Source organism: Eumetopias jubatus, unplaced genomic scaffold (genome assembly GCF_037043125.1).
Source record: "Eumetopias jubatus isolate StellerSeaLion01/CBP00866 unplaced genomic scaffold, mEumJub1_p1.0 scaffold_5, whole genome shotgun sequence".
NCBI lineage: Eukaryota > Metazoa > Chordata > Mammalia > Carnivora > Otariidae > Eumetopias > Eumetopias jubatus.
Window position 1 is genome coordinate 21,275,532 of NW_028274811.1, and position 27,371 is coordinate 21,302,902.

Sequence of the window (27,371 nt, forward strand, 5' to 3'; positions counted from 1 at the left end):
TTGATTATTTAATATTTTGTAAAATACTTAGTTTTCTGAAAGAGACGTTATAGTCACTTTTCAAATCTGGTTAATGTATAAATCCTTTGATACCTGTTCTTAGAAAAAGTTTCTAAGGGAAAGTGTCTGATTTAGAATAGGAAGCCATTCAGTTTCATTGTTACATGCATTGTGATTGTAGTTTTATGAAAAGAAAACACAGGTATGAAAAAATCAGGAAAAGTATACCAAACAGAACAGTGGTTGTGGTAGGGTGGTGGTAGGTGGGTTGGTTCCTGCCCCTGTGTTTTCCACAATTCCTGCACAGTGATTATATTCTGTTCCTAGGGAAAACATTCAAATTATTGCTTTTTTAAAGAATAGTGTGATGCACATGTTAGCACAAATAAGCTTATCTTAGTTAAGAAGTATATTGGCCTTGTCCAGCAGATCTTCAGTAATGTTTTGCTTTAGAAATGCACATGCAGGAAAAGAAATGCATGTGCAGGCTATTAATGTCCTTTTTTCTAAAGTAGGAAGGGCATAAGTGTCTTATAAATGGAATGTTTGTTTTTCCCATGTAGATTGAAACTCTCTCCAAGCCCTTCTTCTCGTGTGACAGTATCCCGAGCATCCTCTAGTCGGAGCGTGCGCACAACTAGAGGAAAGCGGAAGAGAGTCGATGTGGAAGAGTCCGAGGCGAGCAGTAGCGTTAGCATCTCTCACTCTGCCTCAGCCACCGGGAATGTCTGCATTGAAGAGATAGATGTTGATGGGAAATTTATCCGCCTGAAGAACACTTCCGAACAGGTGAGAAACTGACCCCCCCTTTTCTCCAGGAAGGCTTTGCTGACTGGTAGAGATGATTTCGCAATTGCCTTAATGCCTCAGACTTTATTTGGATTCGTAGTCTTCACAAGAATGAAGTAAATTATATTCGTGAAGTAAAGTATACCTTAAAATAGAGGAAGAGGAGATGCTACACTTACTGGCTTAAAGGTTTTCTTCCTTAATGTTTTTTTACAGAGCCAGAGCTTTTTTCCACACTTGGTCATTCTTGCACAGTGGCCTTCCTAAGGATAAGTTACTCTTACTCCCCGCCCTAGCCAGACTTGTGGAAAAATTGGAGTTGTGAGTGTAAATGGGAGATATTCTTTCATAGCTGTTAACCTCAGCAAAGGAAGGAAATGCGAGCCCAGACTCAGATATGTGCAGGGAGTATTTTTCTCTCTGGATAAATGAGTGAATACTAATGATTTGTTTGTCTGAAGAATAGTATGGAGCCCTATCTTGAAATTATTTGTTTAAAAGTAAACAAAATATTCATAGGGAATTCTGAGGTTTCGAGCTGGGGTCTTTGAGAGCTCAGTAGTGAAGGTCCTCCCTGGCTAGGCATCATGGAGCTGGAGGTCGTGGAGGGGTGTGAGATGATGCTGGAAGGCAGGTCTAGGGGTTCGTGGACATGCAGTGGGATGGATGTCACTTTCTGAAGCATGTGTTCAGGATTTGTCACATGTTGTTTGTGAAAAGCATTCCTTTTCTCCTCTGTCTTGTGTGTGGATGAGTAAATAATTTGGATGGGCAAAGGCAAGCTAGCAGTTCACGTACTAAAGAGAATAGGCTCCAAGCCCTCTTAGTCACGACTTTAAAAGCCAAAGAACAACAGTAGCCTCTGCTGCTTCATTGTTGTAGTTTGGCTGTTTTTCAAAAGGCATAACAGCCCTGTGCTGAGTTATTCTAAAGCTGGCTTTCAGCCTGGTTTATTCTTGTCTTTGAGTTAGAGATGGGTATAGATTAGTGCAGCTAGTTGCTTCAAATACCCTGCACCTTTCCTCAGGTGCCCGGCAGCCCTTGGCAGCTTGGGGACCAGAAATGATAGCCATCACTTGGGACTGGTCATTGCATCACTGACCCTTTTTCAGCCCCTTATGCTTTGAGATAAGGGAGTTAAGTGTGGGCAGAAGTGGGATAGGTGCAGAAGAAAAGGGTTATATTTTCTTCCATCTGTTTTTAAGCTTATTTGTCTGTATTTTATTAAGATTTTATTTATTTATTTGAGAGAGAGAGAGAAAGAGAGAGAGCACGAGCAGGGTAAGGGGCAGGGGGAGAAGCAGGCTCTCCACTGAGCAGGGAGCCCGAAGTGGGGCTTGATCCCGCGATTCCATGCCGGGACTCCAGGATCATGACTTGAGCTGAAGGCAGACACTTAACCAACTGAGCCACCCAGGCGCCCTTTTGTGTCTGTATTTTTTAAAGCTTAAAGTAATCAAATATTAGATGTTTATAATCGTGATTATGACTGCTAGATTGTATTGTAATATCATAGACCCACCCAATCTAGCAGTGAATACGGACCATTTAGTTTGGTTCACATCCCTTTTCTTCCAGTTTTGTCTTTTTTAAAATTAAGTACCTTAATATTAAAACTGCAGCATTGTTGAAGATACTGTTTTGCTGAATGACAAAACCATGTTTTCTTTTTATGGTAGGAAAATAAGAATCCGGGAAAGACAGCCACAGAGCTGTCTTAGCTTAACTGCCTGTGTAAATTCATTTGATTAGCCATCACTTTCTGTATACTCGATGTGACCTTGTTTTGCTCTGTTTATGAATAGGATCAGCCAATGGGAGGCTGGGAAATGATCAGAAAAATTGGAGACACATCAGTCAGCTACAAATATACCTCAAGATATGTGCTGAAGGCAGGCCAGACTGTTACAGTAAGTGAATTTATCATCATTTAATTTAACTTCGCTGTCTTAACAAACAGTTAAAGTGATTCAAGAAAATTCTTGGCTTAAAGAGAAGCATTTTAGAAATGGGCATTAAAAAATCTTTGACATGATTAGGGAATTACAAGTGCTATTAAAGATTTTAAAAATTCTATCTTATTGAGAGCGGTAATTGACTATTAAAAGTGAAAGTATTGACCTTTGAATTCTTTTTATTTTGTCTACTCCAGTAGATATAAAACAGCTGTCTCTTGACTGATTGTAGCCCAGTCTGATTCAGGAGATACTGCTTGGCATAAAGAACTATTAGGAGGATAATCTGTTAATGCTAAGGTATGCCTTAACACAACAGTCATCAGCCTTGGGTGACCCTCCGCATCATCTGGGTAGTGTTTTGTTGTCCAGGTCCCACCTCACCCTTAGTCACCATCTCTGGTGTTGGATTAGGGAACTTACGTTTTGAATGAAAATTATTAAGTGATAGGTCCTGTTGTAATGAATCACTTTTTAAAACATACTATTTTAGAGAGGGTAACGTGGTTTTTACATAGTGTTTAAGTTTCTAGATTTAAAAAGAGATGGGCTTTGTGACACTCTGACTCTATTTTGAGTTCTAAATGGTTCACTGTTGCTGTGTTCTGAAATGCCACATCTTTAATAGTCACTAAATATCATAGCATACTTTTTAGAGAAGTAGCTTCATTGAGCAAATACAAAATTCCTTTACTTTTACTTAGTAGATTTTGCACACAATGTGTTGACTTTGATATAGATGTGAAAGAAGTCCACATTTTTATTCCTGAAGTATGTAGAAGTGATGGTCTCTTTTTATCAGTTCCTTTTAAAAAATATTAAACACATATTTTAAAGTTTATGATTGATACACATCTTATTTAGTGTTTAAGATCAAAGGCTCAAACTGGTTAGGACTTCTCTTTTAAATAGTGTGTCATAGAGCTTGATACCACATTGTGAAAATATCAGATGCTAATTTTGTAATGGTAAAAAATGGGAACAAATGTCCTAACCACGCTGTTCTTTCTTCTCTAGTAATTATTACGGTGAGAGAAAATTGTTCAGTCCTATTATGTGTCTTATGGAAGCTGCATAACGTGGTGGAAAGAATCTGACATTCTAATTCAGAAGATTCAGATTTGAGTGTGCTTTCTCTCTCTCTAAAGTAATGTGAAACCGTTATGCCAATCATCTGCTTTTTCCACTAGATATAGTTCCTCAGGGACCAAATAGATATATATACTATAGGTCTAGTGGAGAACTCAATTACCATGTGAAATGTAATCCTTTTTTTTTTTTTTTAGTAGCTAACATTAAATGTGATAAGCTCTTTGGAACATGGTAGTGATAAGTAATCTTACTATAAAATTGTACCAGGCAATAGCAAAGATCAGTTTAAAACTCTAGAACACAAATAAGAGAAATATATATATACATATTTAAAATTTTCTTGTAGGGGCGCCTGGGTGTCTCAGTCGTTGGGCATCTGCCTTTGGCTGGGGTCGCGATCCCAGGGTCCTGGGATCGAGCCCCGCATCGGGCTCTCTGCTCAGTGGGGAGCCTGCTTCTCCCTCTCCCACTCTGCCTGCTTCTGTTCCCTCTCTCACTGTCTCTCTGTCAAATAAATAAATAAAACCTTAAAAAAAGATAAAATTTTCTTGTAGCCACATTAAAGTAAAAAGAAAGGTATGAAATTAACTTTAGTACTATATCTTATTTAATGCATTGTATCCAAAATATTATTCTTTCAACATGTGATCATTATAAAAAATTATTTGTCAGATATTTTACCTTTTCTTTTTTTTTTTTTGGACTAAGTGTTCAAAGTTACAGCTATCCTCACAGTACCATCTCACTTTTGACTAGCCATATTTCAGATGCTCAGAGGCCACATATGGCTAGCATATTGAATAGGATAACTCTGGAACATAATAGTTTTAGATTAAATTACCCAGTAAGGTTACCGACCTTTTGTGATTATTATTAACACTAAACCAATTCTATGATTCCATATGAACCATGGTGAAAAAGTATTCCTTGAAATTAGGAAAACACTAACATTCCACATGACCTAACAGCCTGGATCCAATTGGTTTTTGTTTTATCGCAGTTAACGCTCCCTGTCCCTTTCTAGTTGTAATGCTATTTCTAGTCTTCCTGTTGCTATCATGTGGCCATTTATATTGTGAAATAATTTATGGGGTGTAAAACTTCTCTATTTTCGTATGGTCTTTTAGAAACCTCAAGACTGGTGGTAGTAACCCTACACATGAGGACATTGAGGTTGGTAGAGCTGGAGTGATTTGTCCAGGGTTCACACCTAGGTTTTCTAACTCACATTTTCTCCACTCTGCCAGTACTCTTTTGCCAATAAAATGCATTAAAAATATAGCAGAATTTCCTTGCTTATGAGACGGGAAAAGTAATTATTTGTTTGCCTATTTCAGTAGTAGTCCTGTTTATCATTAATTAATGGGCTATTTGTTCATTCCCTGCGTGCATTCTGGAGTTCAGTCTCAGACACTCCTGGGGTATTGTGACACTGCCCCTCCTTGGAGACATACCAGTTTCTATAAGAATGTTCTAGATGGGCTGTCTGCTGCAGATTTTTTGAGAGGAATTAGTAGGATCACCTCACTGACTGCTGTTGGCCGCTGGAAGATACCTTTGGAAGAACGGCCCATAAAAACCCTAACAGGGTGCTGACAGGGAGAGCTGATCCTTGCTCAGTGAGCCAGCCCCGCTGTGTGGCTAATCCCCTGTTCTTCACAGCAATCCCGTTTCTGTCCCATTTCATGGATAATGAGAATAAGGCCACTTGCACACGTTCAGCTGACATGTCGAGGGGCTAGGAGGTGAATGTAGATAATGTCACCTCAGATCCCTAGGCGTCAGCATTCCCATTTATCAGATGGGGAAGCTGAGACCTCAGTAGGATCTCCTGGACACACAGCTAGTTCGTACAGCAGGTCTGAAGCTGGGACACAGTTCTGAGACTTAGAATCAGGGGTTCAAGTCTCTTCATTACGTTGCCGTCACTAGGATATGGGAGGGCTGGGTTCTGGATGAACTGATGTCCTTTCTTTTTTCTAGATCTGGGCTGCAAATGCTGGTGTCACAGCCAGTCCTCCCACCGACCTCATCTGGAAGAACCAGAACTCTTGGGGCACTGGTGAAGATGTGAAGGTTATATTGAAAAATTCTCAGGGAGAGGTAAGGCCGTTTTATCAGTACCGCTCCAGTGTCTGTTCCACTCGAAAGTTCCTTGTGCAAGTGTGATTTCTTTTCAGAAGTCACATTGAAATGTGAAGTAACTGATGGCTTACACCAGACCAAGGCTGCTGAGTAAATCAAAGTGAAGCCGACTTCACGTTTTAGGAGTGAAATGGGAGTGTATCTTGGAGCACTGAACATGAGCACAGGCTCCAGTTTCTGCCTCCCCTGCCCCCTGGCTTTGTCACTTCTGGCAAGTTCCTTCACCTCTCTTAGTCTTCTCATTTTATTTTATTTATTTATTTTTTAAATTTTTTATTGTTATGTTAATCACCATACATTACGTTATTAGTTTTGGATGTAGTGTTCCATGGATCATTGTTTGCGTATAACACCCAGTGCTCCACGCAGAACGTGCCCTCTTTAATACCCATCACCAGGCTAACCCAACCCCCCACACCCCTCCCCTCTAGAACCCTCAGTTTGTTTCTCAGAGTCCATCGTTTCTCATGGTTGGTCTCCCAATCTTCTCATTTTAAAATGGAGGATAATAATAAGACAAGTCACAGAGCTGTGATAATACTAATGTAATGAGTATAACATAAATGAGATACCCATTGGGAAACGCTTGGGATGTATCTATCTGGTTTCTGGTAACTATGTTATTAGCTATTAGCTATGGGTCCTAGCTCTCAGAATGTTTGTGAAACTCTTGAGTTTGAAGATTTTGGAGTGTACATCTGCTTGAGGTTTTTGTTTTCAACCTATCAGTCCTAGATTCTTATCAAAGAACCTTCCCTACCCTCACCGTAACGTAAAGACAACCTGTGCCCTATGCACGCATGCACACCAGCCCACCCCCCACCCCCCAGAAATGGGGCTCTGTGAAGGGGGGTTGTGGATGCAGGCCAGCTTGCAGCTTCCCCTTCAGGTTTCCTTCTCTGCTCCCGTGATGCCAGCTGCAGACCTCTTACCCTGTCTGGTGCTTTGGCCCATTGGCCTCTCTCACTAGAGTCCTAAGCACATCAAGGGCAAGGACCTATTCTGCTTTTCCCTGGCACATAATAGGCATTCAGTAAGAATTTCCCTGGCTAAAAAAATGTTAAAAATTAAACACAGACCTGCCCTTAAGTTCAGAGAAATAAAGTAACTAACAGGATTTGCTGTGGGGGGTCCGAGGTGTTTGTGTTCCCAGTCCTCTGCCTGGCGACTTTCCCATCCGTCCCTCACTGGGTGCATCTGCTGGTCCTTGGACTGCTCTTCATTCGGAGCCCTTGTCCACCGGGGAGGAGTTCCCGTGATCTCAGGCCGAGCCAGGAAGGGAACGGCCTGTGATTCTATCACTGTAGACCTCGGCACAGTTGTGTGAGACTGGGGGGCAGCCCTGGGGAATTCACCCCCGATACCCGGCCTGGCTCTCAGGAGGGGCGTCGTTGACACATGCCATCAGTCACTCGTGGGCTTCAGGCTGTTGGGTCTTTCTCCCGCTCTCTCTGCGGAAGCCCTTGCTTGTTTCTTGTGTTGGGCGCGTTGGGGTCCTTCCCCATCGCTGCTGCCCCACTGCACTGACCGCGGCTCTGGTGCTGGGCACCCCCCGATGTCGGCATTGGTGGGCCACGGGGCTCCGGACACGGTCTGTGATGTGGGGCTGTGCCGACGCAGCAGGCTTTTGTGTGCCCTGGGATCAGTCCTCACCTCGCCCTTTGTTTCTCTTGAAACCGGATTCAGGTTATGAGTGATCTTGTAGGAAGGGTTTGGAATGTAGCAGGTTGAAGAGCCCCCAAAACATCTTAGATAGAATGGCCTGGGGACAAGCAGATACCATGAACGGGATGGAGCTTGAGGTGGTGTTAAAGTGATGTCTCCACAGAGCTAACTACAGCTCAGGTTTCCCTTCATAATTTAAACCCTTGAATATTAGATTATTTGGTTGGTTGGATTGTCTGTTGTTTTTAACCAACTTCTGTCTTCTGCTTGCTGGGCTCTATTAAGTGACTTCGGTCAGAAACGAGGAAAGTATCAGGAATACAGTTTTTATGTCTGTGGTTGTCACACAAGTCACATTTGGTATTTAGTCCTTTAATTCTGAAACCATGTTTCTTAGTAGGTCCCAGGCCATATTTGCAACAGTCCATAATTACCACCATAAAGACCATTGTTCTGTAAGATTGTAGATAATTGGCTTAAGTTAGTTTCATTTTTTACGTGTATTTTCCTCTTGCTGAGGCATTGGAAATGTCAGAAAATGCACTTGAGCAATCTATAATGGGAATATACGGGCTCACACAACCAAAAATCCAGAGATAATGGACTTGATCCAGTGGCTCACCCAGTGTCCCCAGGGATCTTCTGTGTGTCTGTTTTCTGAGTGTCTTCCTTGGTTGATGCAGCATGGGTGCTGGATGCTCCTGGAGGTGCATCGTTCGAGGTTGTTTTTTTGTGGGCAAGAGCCTTGTTCCCTGTGAGTTTCCCATCCTGGAAGTCACTCGTATGTGCCATCTTGGGTCACAGGCCCACCTCTAAACCAGTCCCTGGGAGGGTTTAGAGGACACAGTTAGCTTGAGCTGCCTTCTCCCCTCCAACAGCTCGATCCTACTCTGCTCCTGTGACTCATGTGTCCCATCTCCATGGGAGAGAGGGGGACCCAGCTAAAACGGGGGCTTTGACAAACGAGGACGGGGGATAGTGGACGACTAAAAAGAGCAAATGTTGACTTGCTAAAATAGAATGTTTTTCTTAATTTCTTTTTTTTTAAGATTTTATTTATTTATTTGCCAGAAAGAGAGAGAGGGCGAGTGTGAGCACAAGCAGGGGGAACGGCAGGCAGAGGGAGAAGCAGATTGATTTCCTGCTGAGCAGGGAGCCCGACGCAGGGCTCGATCCCAGGGCCCTCAGGTCATGACCCGAGCTGAAGGCAGACGCCTGACTGAGCCACCCAGACGCCCCTAGAATGTTTTTCTATGAGGGAAATAAGAAAGCAGTCTCTCTGTACCTTCGGAAATATAGTTATAAATGAAACTTTTGTGTATGTGGATGACTACGTAGGTGTACAGAGATATCATAGTTTAATGGTCGGCCCCTCCACTCACCAGAACCGCTTGGATCTGTAGGTAACAATTTGCTGACTTCTGTGGCGTAGGTACCCCACACTCCCCCCGTGGGGACTTCAGGCTGTCAGCGTGTCGTGACTGAGCAGAGCTGGAAGAGGTGAGCTCATCGGCTGGTGCTGGCTGGAGTCCTCCCGAATCCTGTCCCTTTATGTGTGCAAGGCCTTAACAGGGACCCACAGATAATACATTTTGTAGACAGATCATTTATGTGGGTCTTTTAGGGCACTTGATAGGGCTGGATATCTTGCTGAGAGGAATTTTTTTGATAAAGACATTTATCTACTAGCACCTTGACTAATAACAATTTCCTGGGCCTCAACCTCCCAACAATTTTTGGTTCTAAATTTGTTTTATGATTTTTCTATCAATTTTTAGACCTTATTTAGCGTACTTGTTTTTCTGTGCAGGCTTTCTGCATTAGATTAATTGGTTTTTAAGTGTCATCAAATGAAAAGTGCTTAACAACATGCTTACGTTAAAAGTAGTTAAATTGAATTAATTTATGATTAACTTTGTTGGGCAAATTGCTTTTTCTGAGTTTTGCATTTGGGGACAATGTTCTTAAGTCACATGCTTAAAGAACCCGCATTTCCAGATGAGGTGTGTACACTTGTCACCAGCTGCCCGAGCTGGAATGTAAGATTCTCTAGCAGGTTTTCTTTGACTTTTCTTGCCTCATTTTAGGATGAATTATGGAAAGCTGGGTACTCTGAGATCTTTATGAGAATTCCTTTTTCTGTTTTGTGTGCTGCCATCCCCCAATCGATCTCTTACTTCAAAGCATTATAATTGAACTAAGGATTCACATGCCTTTTTGTCAGTGTGGGTTTGGTCACAGCAGGCTGATATTTGTGAAATGGCCGTTTGTGTGTGTACCACTGACTGAGCTCCCAGAGTTGAAGTTTCTGGCTAATGGAAACTCTCAGAATGGTCCCTCTTCTTTGGCCATGCAACGGTAATCAAAATTCCCCAGAAAACACTAGTGTACACCTCGCTTCCTTTGTGACATATTTTAAAATGGAGCTCTCATTTGTACGACACGGTGTTTTTGGTTTTCTTTCTCTGCCATTTTAAACTAGCTGGTTGTGTGTTAGATTCCAGATAAGCTTTTACTGGTGTAATTTTAGCATCTTCATCGGTGGAGTTCTCTTTCTTGAGTGACCTTATGATTTGGTACAGAATAACGTGAGCAGCTCTGTGGCACTCTGCAGGACGTACTCATTTACTTGCTGCCAGATCATCAGGTCAGCCTTCTGCTCACACAGAGACACTGCTGCATTGTGTAAGTCCAGGAGCGTCACCTGCGTGTGAGCCCTTTCTGCAGGGAATGGTTACATTCTGTCGTGCCTCCAGTGAGTGAGTGATGGGACTGTTTTCTGTGTGGAATATGCGGGAGCTTCTTCACTAGTGTGTTGGTAGTAGGGAGTGCTCGTCTGTCTTGATTCCATTTCCCAAGAGGAACCAGTTGCTGAGGGTGGACTGTTGCCACCATGGTCCCCGAGATCACAGCACTTGCCCTTCACCTTCATTTTATTCAGCATTTATTTAGTGCCTTCTTTCTGCTAGGAGCCAGGATCTTGAAGCTGAATTCATGCTGGGTGTTATAAAGAATCCAGTGTGCTATATGGTTCACAGAGTTCTCAGGAGCAGAATGGGATCAAAAGCCTGGGAAATGTAGCCGCAGGTGTTTCACGCAGGACAGCAGTAGTTCCCCTGCCGGGAATATTGAAAATCTAAGAGCTGCTACCGGTTATGCAAAATTTCCTGCTCAGTAGCTACAGCTATCGATGAACCACTTTTTTCTTTTTAAAAAAATAATCCCTAATGTAGGAAAGGTGCGGTTTCTAAAAGCTAAGCAAAGAAAATTTCCCTCTCCCCAACTGCCTTTGTGATTTTTAAGTGTGGTTTTAACTTGAGATCGAGCCACTCTTGTTTTAGGAGGTTGCTCAGAGAAGTACAGTCTTTAAAACCACCATCCCCGAAGAAGAGGAGGGTGAGGAAGACGCGCCTGAAGTGCTGGCAGAGGAAGAAATTTTCCACCAGCAGGTATAACTCTAATATTTTTAAGTTTCATTGACAGAGTTACATAAAAACCAAAATCAATAGTGAGTTTGGTTTTTTCCCCCTGTTACTTGATGAACCACGTAAGTGATTGGCCAGGTGGGTTTGGTTCGGGGGATATTCAAGATAGCGCAGTCGAGTACTGGGAGAAAACGTGAGCACTTCTTGTAAAACATTTGTTTTCTTATTATGTCACATTTCAGTTTTGTTTTATAATGCACCTAGGTGTTCAGGTAGGACTTGTATATCTCTTATAAATAAGTATATATGGGCTGGAATGCGTGCTTAAAAATTATTGAAGAGTTCTGTGATAGAGAAGTTTAGATCACTAAATTAGAGTATCTGCATATAAACTTTAGAAACCAGAGTAATATTCAATTGCAGTGGGAAACAAAATTCTTGCTATATTAGGTTCCTAATCATCTAATTACAAGATAGATTTTAGCTGATGCTTGGGCTTTTGAGAGCTCTTGAAATAAAGAAACTCCAAATTTGATTTTAATTAATTAAATTGGAATTATTAATAAGTAGTAAGCCTTCAGTTTATGTTCTCAAGCTGTTTGAGTCAGATGATTAATCAGAATTCCTGCCCTTAATCCTTCTAAGACTTTGTCTCTCTGTCTGCAGACTTATAAATCTCTTCGTTTTGCTTCATTGGCCCCAGTCCTACCCCCAAAAATGTTCTCGTATGTGGTTAGCCGCAAGGGTTGAGGACCACCTGAAGTGGGTTGTATGAGGTAGAATGAATTTTTGGATACTTCCTCATACATTTTGGAGGACTGTTTAAGAACAGATACTTTAGGCTTAGCTTGGACAAGAAAACAAGGACAAGTTCCATTTCCTGCCCTTACTGGGAAGCATCGTAGTGACCGAAAGGAAAGTAACAGCGTAGGAGATGCCTCAGGGTGCAGGACAAGTGGCTCAGAGTAGAGCTGGAGTGGGCAGGTGCTGGAGAGCTAAGGCCGCCAGAAGAGCTGGCAGGGTCTCTGGGAAGTATGCTTGTCCAGCATTTGGAAGGACTGGCAGTTGTTTGGGTAGCAGGAGACAGCCTGTGGTGTTCTGCGGGTGTTCCACTTACCTGTTGGCTGCCTTAACACACCCCCCAAGGCTTAGTGCCTTCAAACAAGTATTTCCCACTTGCCATGAGCGGCGGTCTGACTGGGCTGAGCTGGGCACTTAGCTCTTTTGCTCCACGCGATAGTGAAGTTAATGATGCGGTTGCCCCCAGCTGCGACCGTGGCTGGGGCTGGAAGGTTCTCGTTTCTCTCCATGTTCCTTTATCTTTCAGTAGTTTAGCCAAAGCTTAATTATAACATGGCGGCTGGCTTCCAGGAGGGTGAAAGAGGGCACCAGATCTCTTAAAGGCTAGGCCCATGTTCTCTTAGCCGAAGTGAGTCTCGAGGCCATCTCCAGTGCTAGTGAGGGTAAAACAGTCGTCAGCTCTTGACGGGAGGAGCGGCAGAGAATCTGTGGTGATCTTCCGTTCACCACAGGGGATGTGTCAGGACCTATGTGCCAAGCATATCTGTCCAGTTGTATTGGAGGGTGTGTGTCAGACATACAGGAAATGGGGAGCTCGGGGGTGAGTGTGCAGTCGGGATGCCTGGGCAGATAGCTTCTGCACACTGTGGAGCCAGGGAGCCGCCGACACCGAATCCGCGGTTGACTCCAGCAGGGAGACTGCAGAGACACGGAGGGACTGCGTGAATGGAGGTTCATAAGGACGTGGTGACAGAACTTGAGCGGGGCAAGAAGGAAAAGAAGTGAGATGTGCGAGGCTTTTAGCTTTTGTGATCAGAGTAGGTAATGATTTCAAGGTTTGAAAGAGGGAGGACAAAATGGTAAATATTTTGACTTTGCATTAGAGAATGGGTCCAGTGGCCTTTCGAATCGATTAGAAGGGTTTTTTTGTGACCTTCACCAAGCCAGTTTCAGTCCAGTGCGGTGGTAGGTAGGTCACAAGTCAGACCGTGAGGTTTTAAGGAATTGGTGGTAACAGAGAAGAATGGAGGGAGCCATTTTGACTTCACATTTGAGGACGAAGCCAGAACACGTGCTTTGGGACGCGTAAGCGGAGGACGCAGCCAGCTGGAGTCCCTGATGTGGTTCAGAATGGAACCCGCTGACCTCCTGTTTCCCAAGTTATAAAAGGAGGTTATTTATTGAACAGCCACTTTCAACTTCAGCTGCATATTATAATTACTTAGGGAGCTTTAAAATTACATATAAATAGATACCACTTCCCCATTTAAATGAGAAATTCTCATTTAGTTGATCTAGGGACCTAGATCAGATTTTTTTTTTTTTTAAGCTCCTCCGGATCTGAATGTGCAGCTGGGGTTCAGTGTCGCTGTTCTGGAATTTGTTGGAAGCAGTCTGTAAGACAAGGTTACAAAGGGTATTTGAAGTCAGGTAATACGGATTTGTCCTGTCTCTGCCTTAGTTGAAAGTACTGTCATCTACTTTCATAGCACTGATTTTTCTTTCTACTTTTCCTCATCAGGGAACCACAAGAGCATCCAATAGAAGCTGTGCAATTATGTAAACTTCTCAAGTCAACGGTCTTCCTCAGAATAAAGAAGTATGGTAATCCTTACCAACATGCAGTGCAGAGCCTTCTCAGAAGCACAGAATATTTTTGTATTTCCTTTATGTGAATTTTTAAGCTGCGAATCTGATGGCCTTAATTTCCTTTTTTGACACTGAAAGTTTTGTAAAAGAAACCATATCCATACTCTTTGTTGCAAGATGTGAATTATTGACACTGAACTAACTGTGTACTGTTTGGAAAGGGTTCCTCAAATTTTTTGACATTTTTTTGTATGTGTGTTTTTTTAAGTTCTTACGAGAAGGGGACGGGAGGGTAATTAAACCACTGTGTGTCTGGGTATAATCTGAAGATTGCTCCATCTAGATTAGCAATCTGCTCTTGATTACTCTCTGCTATATATAACGGTGCTGTGAGGGGGGTCATTTTTCAATATATCAAACTTTTGTACTGAATTTTTTTGTAATAAACAATCAAGGCTACAAAAATTTTTAATAGAAAAGAGAAATTTTGTAAGAAGGCAATATTAACCTAATCATCATGTAAGCACTCTTGGATGAAGGATTCCACAAAACTTTGTTTTATGGTTACTTCTCTTAGATTCTGAATTCACGCGGGGATGGGGAGGTGGGAGGGAAGGGTTTCTCTTAAAACGCATTAGCTGTGTTTTTAAAGATAGTGTAACTTGCTTTAATTTCCTATGTTACATTAACAAATAAACGCTGTTTTAATATTAATCTGCTGTCTTTTTTAACTTTAAAAAGCCCAATTTTGGGAGGAGAAAAATACTGTTTTCGTTTTGCTTTTCATAAAAATAATTTGGCTTCTTGTTTAAGCTAGTTGTTTCTTTAAGCTTTTTTTTTTTTAAAGATTTTATTTATTTGACAGAGACACAGCAAGAGAGGAACACAAGCAGGGGGAGTGGGAGAGGGAGAAGCAGGCTTCCCGCGGAGCAGGGAGCCCGACGTGGGGTTCAATCCCAGGACCCTGGGATCATGACCTGAGCCGAAGGCAGACGGTTAACGACTGAGCCACCCAGGCCCCCCTCTTTAAGCTTTGATAATGAGGGAGATAAATAGAGAAATATACTTTCTGGTGTGTTCCCCCCCTTTTCAGTACTGTTGTCATTAATAATGGTAGTAACAATAATAAAAGCAGTGATAATAGCTAATGTTTTGGAGCCAGGCATTGTGCTCAGTGCTTCATATTTTTGAGCTTATTAACAATAAGACCTTTCAAAATCTCTTTAAATAGGAGAGCCAAATGGGAACAGGGACAGTGGCAGAGGACACTGAGGAAGACATTCCTCTTAAAGGAAGAAGATACCTAGAATCGAGTTTTACTGTCTTGTGGAGAAGAGATCCTGAATAACAGGTACCTTCTAGAGGTTGAAGGTGTGAGGGCTCTGACCTAGGTAGGTGTGTGCTGTGGGGTGGCGTGGTTATGTATGGTAGTAATTAGGGTGTCATTTGTTAGGGGTTTAGGGCATCTTTGTCTTGTGATTGCTTTAGCCCAAGTGTGTTCATCTTGTAGAAAGTGGGAATGTCTGGACCATCCCTAGAACGGACAGATGATCAATTTCGGAAGCCAACCCAGAGTCAGTGCTTGGTTTGCCCTTAAAATATTCCTGCAGGAAGCAGCGTAAAGACTGCCAGCTTTCTCCTGAAAATAACCCCCAAAGTCTCAGAATCCTGTGCTCTGCAGATTTACTGCAGACCTGGTGCCCATCCCAGACACAAGATAAATGGTGGGGAAGATACTGTGTCTGGTGAAGCAGATAAAATGATAACTTCTCAACCCGGATTTGTCTTCAGAATGAGAATGGCACTGCAGCGTACGGCCAGACTCGGCTTTGAACCGTTTTGCCACAAGATGGGGTTCTTGCCATAAGAATACACTTGGGGTACTTTATTGCTGGGTAAATTAGGTTCTGGAATTGGACGCTTGCAGGCGGTAGGCATTAGGAAGCATTGGCTGCTGTACTCGGGAAGAGTGGTGCACGCTCTATAACCACCCAGATGGCCAGCGAGGGAGGGCGAAAATCCAGGACCCTGTTAGTACAAGGTGTGGCGTCCCTGGATGTGTAGCAAGCCGGAGGTTGTTGGGTTTACTCAGTCTGGCCAAGTTTAGACTTGGCCTAAAATTGAGGTTTTCAGAAAGCGAGCAGTACTTGAACCTGTGTCCCCCCGCCCCACGACCCAACATGAGAGGCAGAGGGTCAGAGCCCCTGTTGCCTCCTGCGTCCTCACTGTGTCGCCACATCCATGGAGCTTACAGGTACATTTCTGGATTATTCAACTATTTTACAAGTGCGAAATTTCCCCTTATTTTATCTTTGGTGTTCTGGTTTCACCACTATTTAGACAGGGAATTTTTTTTTTAAGTAGGCTCCATGCTGTGCATGGAGGCTTGAACTCAGGACCCTGCGATTAAGGCCTGAGCTGAGATCAAGAGTTGGGTGCTTAGTCGACTGAGCCTCCCAGACGCCCCTAGACACAGGATTTTTTTTTTTTTTTAATTCCTCTTGTGTGTAGGTCTAGATATCTCTGTGTTCTTCATTAAGAAAATTTGGAGTGTTCTTAATTTGTTGAATATTATCTCTTTCCTGTTCGCTGTTCTTCCCTTTGGTGATTTCTTTTAGATTTATATTGAACCTCTTTCGTATCTTCTAGATTTCTCTGTGTTGTAGTCTCAGGAACTTCTTTGTATTTATTTCACTAATCTTGTTCTCAGTCTCAGTTTGTTTTTTTTTTTTCCTTCTCATTGAGTTTGTAATTTTGTTGACTATACTTTTCATTTCTGGAATTATCTTTGATTCTTTTTCAAATTTGTCCTTATTTTCAACTCTTTTGTTTTTCTTCCTTTTAAAGAGTCCTCTTAATCACACTTGTTTTATGGTCTCTCATCTATGTTCCTGAATTCTTGTGGAGATCCTAATTTTCCTGTTAGCTGCAGAAAAAGGGATAGTTTGCTCTTTCATGGGGTTTTTAGGATTGCGAACTTTTCTTCAGCAAGCGTGCTTTATTTTGTGAGTGGTTTGTATACCTACTGCACAGAGTAATTTGAGAGTTTCCTGTGCCAACTCCCCAGTGATTATAGTGGATTGGACTATATTGCTGTTTTCTCATCTTGTGGTGAACAATGCTCTCGGCTGCTGGTGCATGGGTCTCCTTGGTTTCTCACAGGTCACTTGCACCTGCTGCCCCCCGTCCCCATCAGAAGTTTGCCTTCACTCTGCATCGGCAGGCTTGCTGTAGTGGGAGGTGTGGGAGCACCTGACGGTTCTGAGCCTTTTGCAGCCGGCTCCCTTCTGGGTCCTGCCCCTGCATGGAGATCGTGCCGTGTTTCCTACCCCAACCTCCACCCCCACTCTGAATTCTTGCTTCTTAATGGCACCTGGGCAATTTTTATTCTTATTTTAAGCTTGGCTCTATATCACAGCAAACATTTAGTTACAGTTTATTAGTTTTGCAGTGAAGGAAGGGGTCCTCCTTGCCGGCTTATTTCCGCATCACACATCAGTACAAACATAGGCACGCTTATTTGCATATGTGTACGTGTATGTACTTTAAGAGAGATGATTATTCTAAATCATGTTCCTTTTGGTTTCAGTTTCTCACCCACCATCCCTTTCACGAAATCTTAAATTACAAAGAAAGTTCTTTGAATGCCCTTTCTTTTTCTGGCCAAATCACATGTTAAAAACAAAATGGGAAATTAAAAAGTGTCTTTAAATAACCTGCTTGTGAATCACTGGCTTCTAAACAAAATGCAAATCTTTTTAGTTCTGTTGCGTGAAGGAGCAGCGTGGATGTGAACTCTAGGAGGTACCACCGGAGGAGAATGACTTGTGCCTCTGAAGCCAGATTCTGGTATTTCCATGATAGTTACCTGGGAAAACCCAGAATTCTGAAATTGGGAAGACCCCTTCCCTCTCCTACCAGAAAGAAAAAGGCACAGAAGGACGCGATATTTAATATTCTGTGTTTCTGCCATTTGCCTGTCTCACTCATGAGACACTCAGAACCAAACCGTTGGCAATAAGGAAGATACTTGGGCAAAATACATGTACAACTCACAGAAGTTGTATTTCAAGGTGTTGCTGGGAGAGCTTCTCATGAACATGCAATCGGGGAGAATCGGTAATCAGTGGGGAGCAGTCCGGGGGGTGGACGAGGCTTTGCTGTTCCGGAGGGGCAGCCAGAGCGAGGGCAGAGGACGATCACCGAGGCAGACCAGTGGCCGGTGTGCCCTGGAGGCCGGCCCCGCACTGAGAGCACGGAATCCCTGCCCTCCCTCCCTCCTACTAGTCCGTATTTTCCTTCACTTTTAACGGCACAGTAAATCCTGTCTCTTGCTGACTTTTCTCCAGAGGCACAAATGCACCTCTCAGTGTAAGGAGACAGCCTGTTTCAGTAGGTTAATTACAACGATAAAGCACATCCTCGCCAGACTTACTACGTGAGTGCTTCCCTCCACCAATCTGAATTGGAATTCTCCGCTCGGATGCCGGCCAAGTTTGCTCTTAGAGAAACGCAGCTCTTTTTTTTTTTTTTTTTTTTAAGATTTTATTTATTTATTTGACAGACAGCGAGAGAGGGAACACAAGCAGGGGGAGTGGGAGAGGGAGAAGCAGGCTTCCTGCGGAGCAGGGAGCCCGGTGTGGGGCTCGATCCCAGGACCCTGGGATCCTGACCGGAGCCAAAGGCAGACGCTTAACGACTGAGCCACCCGGGTGCCCCGAGAAACACAGCTCTTGTTCATTTCGATAGTTTTTATCCCTCCTTTGGCTGTGTATTGCTTCCAATGGGCCCTGTTCGGTGGGTCCTGCAGATTTCTCTGCAGTTTTTAATGCTATTTTCTTAATCATCAGTGTTGATTTCTTTGATTTAGAATAAGAAATTCCTCACTTGCCTGTTAAGCCTTCCTTCATGGGGCGCTGAGCCCACAGCGTGGGTACCCTCATCCTCTCGGCGCCCCCAGCCTCCTCCAGGCTTCTGGATTTCCCCATATGTCCTGCGTGGGGGGTACAACCCCCCACAGAACTGTACTAGCGTGGAGATACCTTCACCCGTATATTTTTTTTTTCCCCCTCAGTGTTTGTGACACAATCTGGATAATTCTTTTCAAATGGCCTAGTTTGTTGAATGCGCTGGAGTGTTTCTATGACCGCCTTCCATATAGACCTGTGTGCTCTGACTTAACTTTCGCTCCCACTATTAGCTGGAGCGTCCACTGTGTCCCCAGAGGGACGCGGGTGACCAGTGCTCAGTAGGTCCCACCTGGCAGAAGGTGACTGTAGCCTAGGGGCTGAGAGTGGTCTTCAGAGGACATGTTCATTGTCTCGTGTCCCCAGCTCCGAATCCCAGAACCCTTGTCTTCTCTTTCCCTTCTTTTTCCCCCAGCTCTACATTTGAGCCAGGGAGATTCTCGGCTCACACCACCCTTCACCAAATGCTACTTTTTGAGTTAGCCTCTGGCGGCCGGAACATTCTCTTCCAAAGCCTGGGATTGTGACACGACCCAGCCTTCCCGCGCCGCGTGTGGCCAGCTTAGGCCGCTTCCAGTCAGTGTCAAGAGGGAACTGAACCCAGGCTCTCTGTGGGGCCAAAATTTTCCTATGATTCATTTTCCCAGTTGCCAGTTTCTTATTACGCTGTTGTCCTGCTGAGAGAAAAACTGGGCATGTGAACCTTAGAAAAAACGAGCTGAAAACGATCCAAGCGTTGAGAGCCTGTTGCGTGATCATCATCTGTCCCCGTCACAAAGGCAACCAGGGGCCTGGCCTGCACTCAGGGCTGCAGCTGGGGGTCCCCAGAACAGTGCTCCTGTGTACAAATCTGGGAGGGGGTCCTTTTGTGCAGAAGGAAGGGGTTGGGCATAGAGGGGGATGTTTGGGTGACTCACGGTGACCTCAGGCCGGAAGTTGCTGCCAGAGTCTGCAGCAGGGCCCCTGGCTGGGGGGACCCTGGGGAACGTGGGGGGCCCGGGTAAGAGAGAGTGGCAGGCACAGGGTTCTGGAAATGCAGTGCTGCCCCTCGAAGGTTACCTTACTTCAAGTTCGCGGGACCGCACCGGGTAAGTGGTACCCTTGTGTTGCACAGGGGTTAACAGGCCCACAGGTCAGGTCAGTCGTTCCCTGGGGGATTCGGTTTTGCCCTGGCGCGGCCTGAAATACAAGAGGAGAGATCCAGTTGTTTTCAGGGGAACTCAGTCTGTTCACCCAGGTCTGTGTCTGACGGCTCCACCTATTTTATCCCAGGTGGCTGTCAGAAAATAACTTAAAGAGCTAGTTTACAAATGAAAACGGTGCGATTCATTGTCCAAAATGAATGGGAACAATTCCAACTGTCAGATAATCCCCAAATCCCTATTTCCAGTCTGTTGTTTCGAATGTTCCGCAAATGAACGGCAGGTGTAATGCGTACTGTTTGCACGGTGCCATTTATTTTTTTATTTTATTTTATTTTATTTTATTATGTTATGTTAGTCACCATACAGTACATCATTAGTTTTTGATGCAGTGTTCCACGATTCATTGTTTTTGTATAACACCCAGTGCTCCATGCAGTACGTGCCCTCCTTAGTACCCATCACCGGGCTAACCCATCCCCCACCCCCTCCCCTCTAGAACCCTCAGTTTGTTTCTCAGAGTCCATAGTCTCTCATGGTTCATCTCTCCCTCCGATTTCCCCCCCTTCATTTTTCCCTTCCTTCTCCTAATACTCTCCGTGCTATTCCTTATGTTCAACACATAAGTGAAACCATATGATAATTGACTTTCTCTGCTTGACCCATTTCACTTAGCATCATCTCCTCCAGTCCCATCCATGTTGATGTAAAAGTTGGGTATTCATCCTTTCTGATGGCTGAGTCATATTCCACTGTATATATGGACCACATCTTCTTTATCCATTCGTCTGTTGAAGGGCATCTCGGCTCTTTCCACAGTTTGGCTATTGTGGACATTGCTGCTATGAACATCGGGGTGCATATGGCCCTTCTTTTCACAGTGCCGTTTAGAAAACGCTTCCATGCAGATGAGCTGACTTGTGCAGATGAGCTGACTTAGTGAGGGGCTGGCCAGGAGCCCACTTCCCACAGCGCCCCGCTCGGGCACCAGGGCCCTTCCTGGAGCTGGCTGCGCCACAGGATGCATTTTTCCTGATGTCAGGGAGGTAGTGAAGTGTTGGGATGTCCAAGTCCCCCCTGGCGGAGAGTCACCACTAGGTAAGCTAAACCGGTGGTGGGGACTCAGCGAGTAGTGGAAAGCTGGCTGGGCCTCAGGGAAGCAACCTGTTCACAGCGTATCTGGGGACAGGGGAAAGTGTCCCAGGGCGGGTCAAGTAGCCCCACTTTTCCTCTTGGGTGGTGGGGGCAGGCTCTGAATAACAGGAATGATGATTGGAACTGGTGATTGAGCTCTGATAAGAAAGGGGGTTAAAAAAAATTTTTTTTTAAATGATAGAATTAACCATTCTGTGAAACATGCCAAGTGTAGTTCTGGGCCATGTTCCAAGTTTGTACTTCCCCACATGGGGCGGGGAGAGGGGCGGGCAGACAGGCTGGGAAGAGAGGAGGAAGCGTTGCTGTCACCTTGGAACTAGCTTTGTGAATGGGAACCCCTGGAGAGAGCAGCGTTCGGGGACCACGAGTGTGGTCCTGAGAAAGCTGATGTTCCGCTTCTCCGTTTCCCAATCTGCACCCCGAGACTCAAAGTCCCATTACAGGGTGTTGATGGGAGAATTAAATTAGATCGTGTAGGCAGATCACACCAAGTTAGTAGGTCTAAATAAATAGTAATAATTTAAAACTAATGATTACTTCAGATTTTTTTTTTTTTTTTGAAGATTCACTTATTTGAGAGAGAGAGAGCAGGGAGGAGGGGCAGAGGGAGAGAGCATCTCAAGCAGACTCCCTGCCGAGCGTGGATTTCCCCATGCGGGGCTCAATCCCACGACCCTGAGATCATGACCTGAGCTGAAACCAAGAGTTGGATGCTCAATCGATGGGGCCACCCAGGTGCCCCCAGAATTTATGACTCGGGGTATTGGGAAGGAGGGTGAGAATTTCTTTACAAAACAGCGGGGCTATCCGCGGTTCTTATTGTTGGAAATCCACATGTGAGAACAGCGCTGATCAGAGTTAACATTTCTCCCCGTCAGCTCAGTAGTTAAGCAAGGAAAGCCAGTGAGAATGCTGGACGCACCAGATTTTACTCACTTTGTGAATAAATACTAATTTCACCAGACGTTTCTTGAGCGCTTACTGGGTGCTGTGCTGTGTCTGGGCCCCGGGAAGACAGTGTTGGGTAATCTTGTCCTGACGCTAATTAGCCAAGGGGACCTCAGGTGGTACCGAAGGGCCATGTCGCTCTAGCCCTGGGTCAGTCCGATCGCCCGCCCAGGGCTCCCCTGGGCGGGTGGAGGCAGAACGGTGAAGAGTGATCACATCTCCAGGCGGGTTATCTGCACCAGCAACGGCCCGCAGCCCGGCCCGTTTCCCTGGTCTCCCTGATGGTCTTGGACCTGAAATTTACAGGCACCCAATTCATTCCAGATCATTTCCCGCGGCCCGTCCTGCGGCTTGCCTCCCCCGCGCGGAGGTGCCCCCTCCCTGTCAGGTGCCTCCTCGTTTCCCCGGGGGAGCTCTGTCAGTACCTCTGACAGGCTGGCCTCATCCGCGCCTCTGCCCCTGCTGCTCCAAAGATGACGGTGACAGTGAAGGTGCCCCACGTGCTCAGGGCTCCAACGGGACAGGGTGAGGATTTTTGGAACACGTCTGGCAATCACTTCCGAGTTTTCCGTCGTGAAAATCCGAACCAGTTGGCCATCGCCCTCCCTCGGTGCTCTCCCTGTGCCCGGGGCGTGCGCGCTGCGTGGACGCGGATGCGGAATGCCCACCTGCTGTGCTTCATTTTCTTCCCCCCCCAGCCCCCCGGGGGGCTGGGATGGCAGGGTCTCGCCAGTCCTGAGGTTGGCTGTGGTTGAGTGCTGGTTTTCATTTAAATAAAGGACAGTTTGAGCCTTCAGCTGGGAAAGGGGATTGAAGGGCCGCCGGGCGAAGCCTTTGGCAGACTAATGCGGCGTGTGACCCCCCCCTCCCCCGCCCCCGCCTAGCCTCCCCTCCCCTCCGCACTCAGGGGGCCAGAAGTAACTGTGCATCTTTGGCCTCTCTTCGCCAAAATGCCGGCGCGGGGGGGGGGCAGTGGGGGTGGGAAGCACTGAATTATGAAATAAAGCGAGGCAGTTGGGGCGCTGTTGTCGTCCTTGGCACGCGCATTCTAAGTTACAGTAATGCGAGCAGACCTCATGTACGGGGGTGGGGGTGGGGTGTGCGGCTGCAGGGCGCTCTGTTCTTGAGCACTTTGTTGTCCCGGGCTCGGCAGGCGACAGCTGACTGCATGCGAACGGCTTTGGGTGCTCTCGGCCGAAAGACAAGTGAATAATGTTCCCTGATGCTGTTTCTGTCGGGGAAGCGAGGAGCCTGACGGGATTCCAGAAGGCTCTGTGTGAAGGGGCCGGCTGGGTTCCAAGAAGCACCGGGCGGAGCAGGAAATGTGCACATGCGTGCACCGCATTCATTGACTTGTTCCCACGGCAGATTGTCCCCCGTCTGGGGGCGCATGAGCCCTCTTGTGTTCAGAATAGCCACCAGGAGGTTGTGGAGACAGATGTATCCTCTCATCTCTGGTCCCCTGACCCCGGTGGGGCACACGGCCCCTTCTCCCCTGAATCCTCCCTGGGTCCACTGTTGATTCTCATACCTGCTGCCTCATTCTTTTAACTCCGCAAGCAACCTTGTTCCAGGCACCTCTTCCTTGAGTGATGCTGACCCTAGCCATGGGGAGCTGCCTTTGGGAGTGTGGGAGAGGAGAGGGGACGACGGGGTTTCACAGGACTTCACCTTTATTTTGACCTTCACCTTTATTTTGGAGCTGCTTTGTCCCACATTCTTGAAATGCCGTGTGTGTGACAGAAATTTTTTAATGTGCTTGCGTGCACACGTGTGTGTATGTGGGAGTGTATTTTCTGGTTCAGAATAACTTCTTAAAGTGGTGAGTTGTCTGCTAAGAGAACTCCAGTTTTGGTCCTCTGTCTAGGTGTTCTTTTTTTTTCTTTTTAAAAAGATTTCATTTATTTTAGAGAGAGTGAGAAAGAGAGCATGAGTGGGGGGAGGGGCAGAGGGAGAGAGATCCTCAAGCCGACTCCATGGCGAGGGTGGAGCCCCACTTGGGGGCTCAATCTCTTGACCCTGAGATCGTGACCCGAGCCAGGATCAAGAGCTGGATGCTTCACCGACTGGCCACCCAGCCGCCCCTGTCTAGGTGTCCTGAATTCATTTTGGACCTTCGAGAGGTTTGATGCACAAACTTTCTCATTTTGGCCTTTGGGTGGCAAGTCTCTGTCGTGCCCTGGGGCTCAAGGCCCACCCTCTTTGTCCTCTGTTGGGATGGACCACGGAGGATGTGCTCCCAGGGTGGCCCCTCTGCTGGCCAGCCAGGGGCTTTCGGCCGCGCCCGAACCATCGGGAGGACAGTTGCTGGCCCGAGGCTGGGGAAGCCTGGCTCCGGGCGGACGCGGCTGCCCGCAGGCAGCTGCCCCTGGCCGTCGGCGCATCTCCCGGGTTTCCGGCCCCGACCTTGTGCCGGGCCCAGAGAACACAGGAGCAAGCTAACGGAAACCATCCCTCTCACCCTCAGGCCAAAGCAAGCCAGGTGTGTGCAGGCGCACCGCGGCCTGGCGCTTTAGTAAAGCAGAATCCGGGCTTCGGGGGACTTGTGGCCGTGTCTGTGTTTGCAGAGTGCGGTGGGCTGGCTCGGTGCCGCAGCACTCGGTGCTTCGGGGCAGCCTCACTGCACCCTCCTCGCTCGGCGGGCCGCGCGGTTTTTAAATCAGATGCGTCCGCGACGGGAAGGAAAGCATCCATCCGGTCCAGAAGCGGAGGCGTCCTTCTCTGACCTTCTCCTGCCCGTCCGTGCAGTCTGCCCACGGCCCGCACTGGACCACCTGCCTCTGCTGTGGCGTGGCAGACACCAGCACAGTCGGCCGTGGCCACATACGGCGACCTCTGGTTCACACGCGTCCCTGGTGTACCGTGGGCAGGGGAGCCTCTGACGCCCGCTGGGCTAGCTGCAGCCGCCCCCTCCCTGATCCCTGGTCTCAGCTTTCACACAGCGCTTGTGTCGGGCAGCTGGGCCCAGCTTCTACTTTTTTTTTTTTTTTAGATTTTATTTATTTATTTGAGAGAGAGTGAATGAGAAAGCACGAGCAGGGGGCAGCGGCAGGCAGAGGGAAAAGCAGACTCTCGGCAGAGCCTGACGCGGGCTCCACCCCAGGACGCTGAGATCATGACCTGAGCCGAAGGCAGAGGCTTAACCAACTGAGCCACCCAGGCGCTCCCCAACTTCTACTTTTTGTTTATTTTATTTTTAAAGATTTTATTTATTTATTTGACAGAGAGAGACACAGCGAGAGAGGGAACACAAGCAGGGGGAGGGGGAGAGGGAGAAGCAAGCTTCCCGCCGAGCAGGGAGCCCGATGCGGGGCTCGATCCCAGGACCCTGGGAACACGACCTGAGCCGAAGGCAGGTGCTTAACGACTGAGCCACCCAGGCACCGCCCCCCCAACTTCTACTTTTTAAATTTCTTTTTACAATGGAAAGATTTAAGCATCTGTAAAAGCGGAGAGAATAGGATAGTCAACCCCATGTGCCTGTCACCCAGCTTGTCAACAGTTACCCCTGTGTGGCCAATCTGGTTTCTTCCATACTCCCTGCCTCTGCTCTGCCATCCATCTGCTGGATTATTTTAAAGCAAAACCCAGATACTGCATAACTTCATAATTCCTTCAACATGTATCTCCAAGAGACAGGGACTTTTTTATTGTTATGTTAATCACCATACATTACATCATTAGTTTTGGATGTAGTGTTCCATGATTCATTGTTTGCGTATAACACCCAGTGCTCCACGCAGAACGTGCCCTCCTTAATACCCATCACCAGGCTAACCCATCCCCCCACCCCCCTCCCCTCTAGAACCCTCAGTTTGTTTTTCAGAGTCCATCGTCTCTCATGGTTCGTCTCCCCCTCTGATTTCCGCCCCCTTCAAATTCTTCCCCTCCTGCTATCTTTTTTTTTCTTAACATATATTGCATTATTTGTTTCAGAAGTACAGATCTGTGATTCATCAGTCTTATACAATTCACAGCGCTCACCATAGCACATACCCTCCCCAATGTCTATCACCCAGCCACCCCGTCCCTCCCACCCCCCACCACTCCAGCAACCCTCAGTTTGTTTCCTGAGATTAAGAATTCCTCTTATCAGTGAGGTCATATGATACATGTCTTTCTCTGATTGACTTATTTCAGAGACAGGGACTTTTTATAAACATAATCATAATCCAATTATCATACCCAAAACAATTTTTTTTAAAGACTTACTTATTTATTTACTTGAGGGAGAGAGAATGTGAGCCAGTGGTGGCGGAGGAACAGAGGGAGAGAGAGAGACTCTCAAGCAGACTCTGTGCTGAGCACGGAGCCCGACCTGGGGCTCGATCCCAGGACCCTGAGATCATGGCCTGAGCCGAAGGCAGATGCTTAACCAACTGAGCCACCCAGGTGCCCCTAAGACAATTTCTTAATAAGATCAAATATCCAGGGTTCACACTTCCGTGTCTCGTGACATTTCTCCCCTTACCTTTGGTTTTCTGAATCAGGATCCAAACCCAGTGCACATGTTACATGTTTTGATAGATGTTGTAAGCCTTCTAGAGGAATTATCTGGCTCCCAGTGTCAGTAGAGCTGCTGTTGAGAACCCCTGCTATTGGTGGAATTAACCGTTTCTCGTTCCTGTAAAGCCGTGGCTAGATAGCAGGGCTTGATCAGATTCCGGTTCGGTGATTTCACAAGAACCTCTTGTGGGTGTTTCTGGAATTCCTGTTGCATCCCGTCAGGGGGGTGTGTGAGGTCTGCTTTTCTCTTCTGTGCGATGTGAAGGTTGATCTGTGGGTTTTGTTGATGGTCTGATACTTTCATTCTCAAGTTCCCCATCAGCCAGTGGTTTTAGCGTCTCTTAATGATCGTTAGGCAGATTGATTATTTCGTTTAGATTTTGTCATCATTTTTACATTTGTTCGGTGGAAGTTTTCTCTAAAGAACTTTGCTTCATTTATACCCCAAGGTACAGCACACACAAGATACTTTTTAAAAAAGCACTTACGAGTACAATGATTCGGTTCTTTAGTATGCTCCAGAGGTGACTCGTGTATAAGTATCATTATAAACTTGGGATTTTACTGTAGATGATGTGTAACAATTCCTGAGTCGTTCTTCCTTTTTGATGCCTGGACGGTTCATCTGAGGCTGGTGGGAGCCTGCTGACATTGTATCCTGGGCCTCCTCGGAGATCCGCTTCCTTTTAGTAGGAGAATGGTATTCCAGAGACCATAAGCAGGTATGCCCAGTTTTTGAAGACCTCACAGGAATAGTGATGAACCTAGAAGAGACGCAGGTGCACGCAGAGGGACCCACGTCTTCCCCGTGGGGGTGATCACCTGCCCCTGCATTTTTACTAGGTGCATGAAACAAATTAAATCCCAGCTCCTCTCTCTCCCACGGTGCGTGCTTGTGGGTCCCGTCCCCCTCACAGACCTCACCCGAGTCCCATTCCTCATCCTTCTCATCTGGGATGGAGACTTCCCACC

The 27,371-nt window shown here is 46.1% G+C and overlaps 1 protein-coding gene across 1 annotated transcript in view; it reads left to right on the forward strand.

The window, feature by feature from the left end:
* LMNB1 (lamin B1) overlaps window positions 1-14,395 on the forward strand; it is a 52,217-nt gene extending 37,822 nt beyond the window's left edge. Inside the window, exons 7-11 of the mRNA XM_028103587.2 lie at window positions 564-789; window positions 2,595-2,699; window positions 5,820-5,939; window positions 10,988-11,095; window positions 13,614-14,395. Of these exons, the coding sequence (XP_027959388.1) occupies window positions 564-789; window positions 2,595-2,699; window positions 5,820-5,939; window positions 10,988-11,095; window positions 13,614-13,655 (601 nt within the window). The 3' untranslated portion in view covers window positions 13,656-14,395. The remainder of the gene's footprint in view (window positions 1-563; window positions 790-2,594; window positions 2,700-5,819; window positions 5,940-10,987; window positions 11,096-13,613) is intronic.
* Window positions 14,396-27,371: the final 12,976 nt, after the last annotated feature.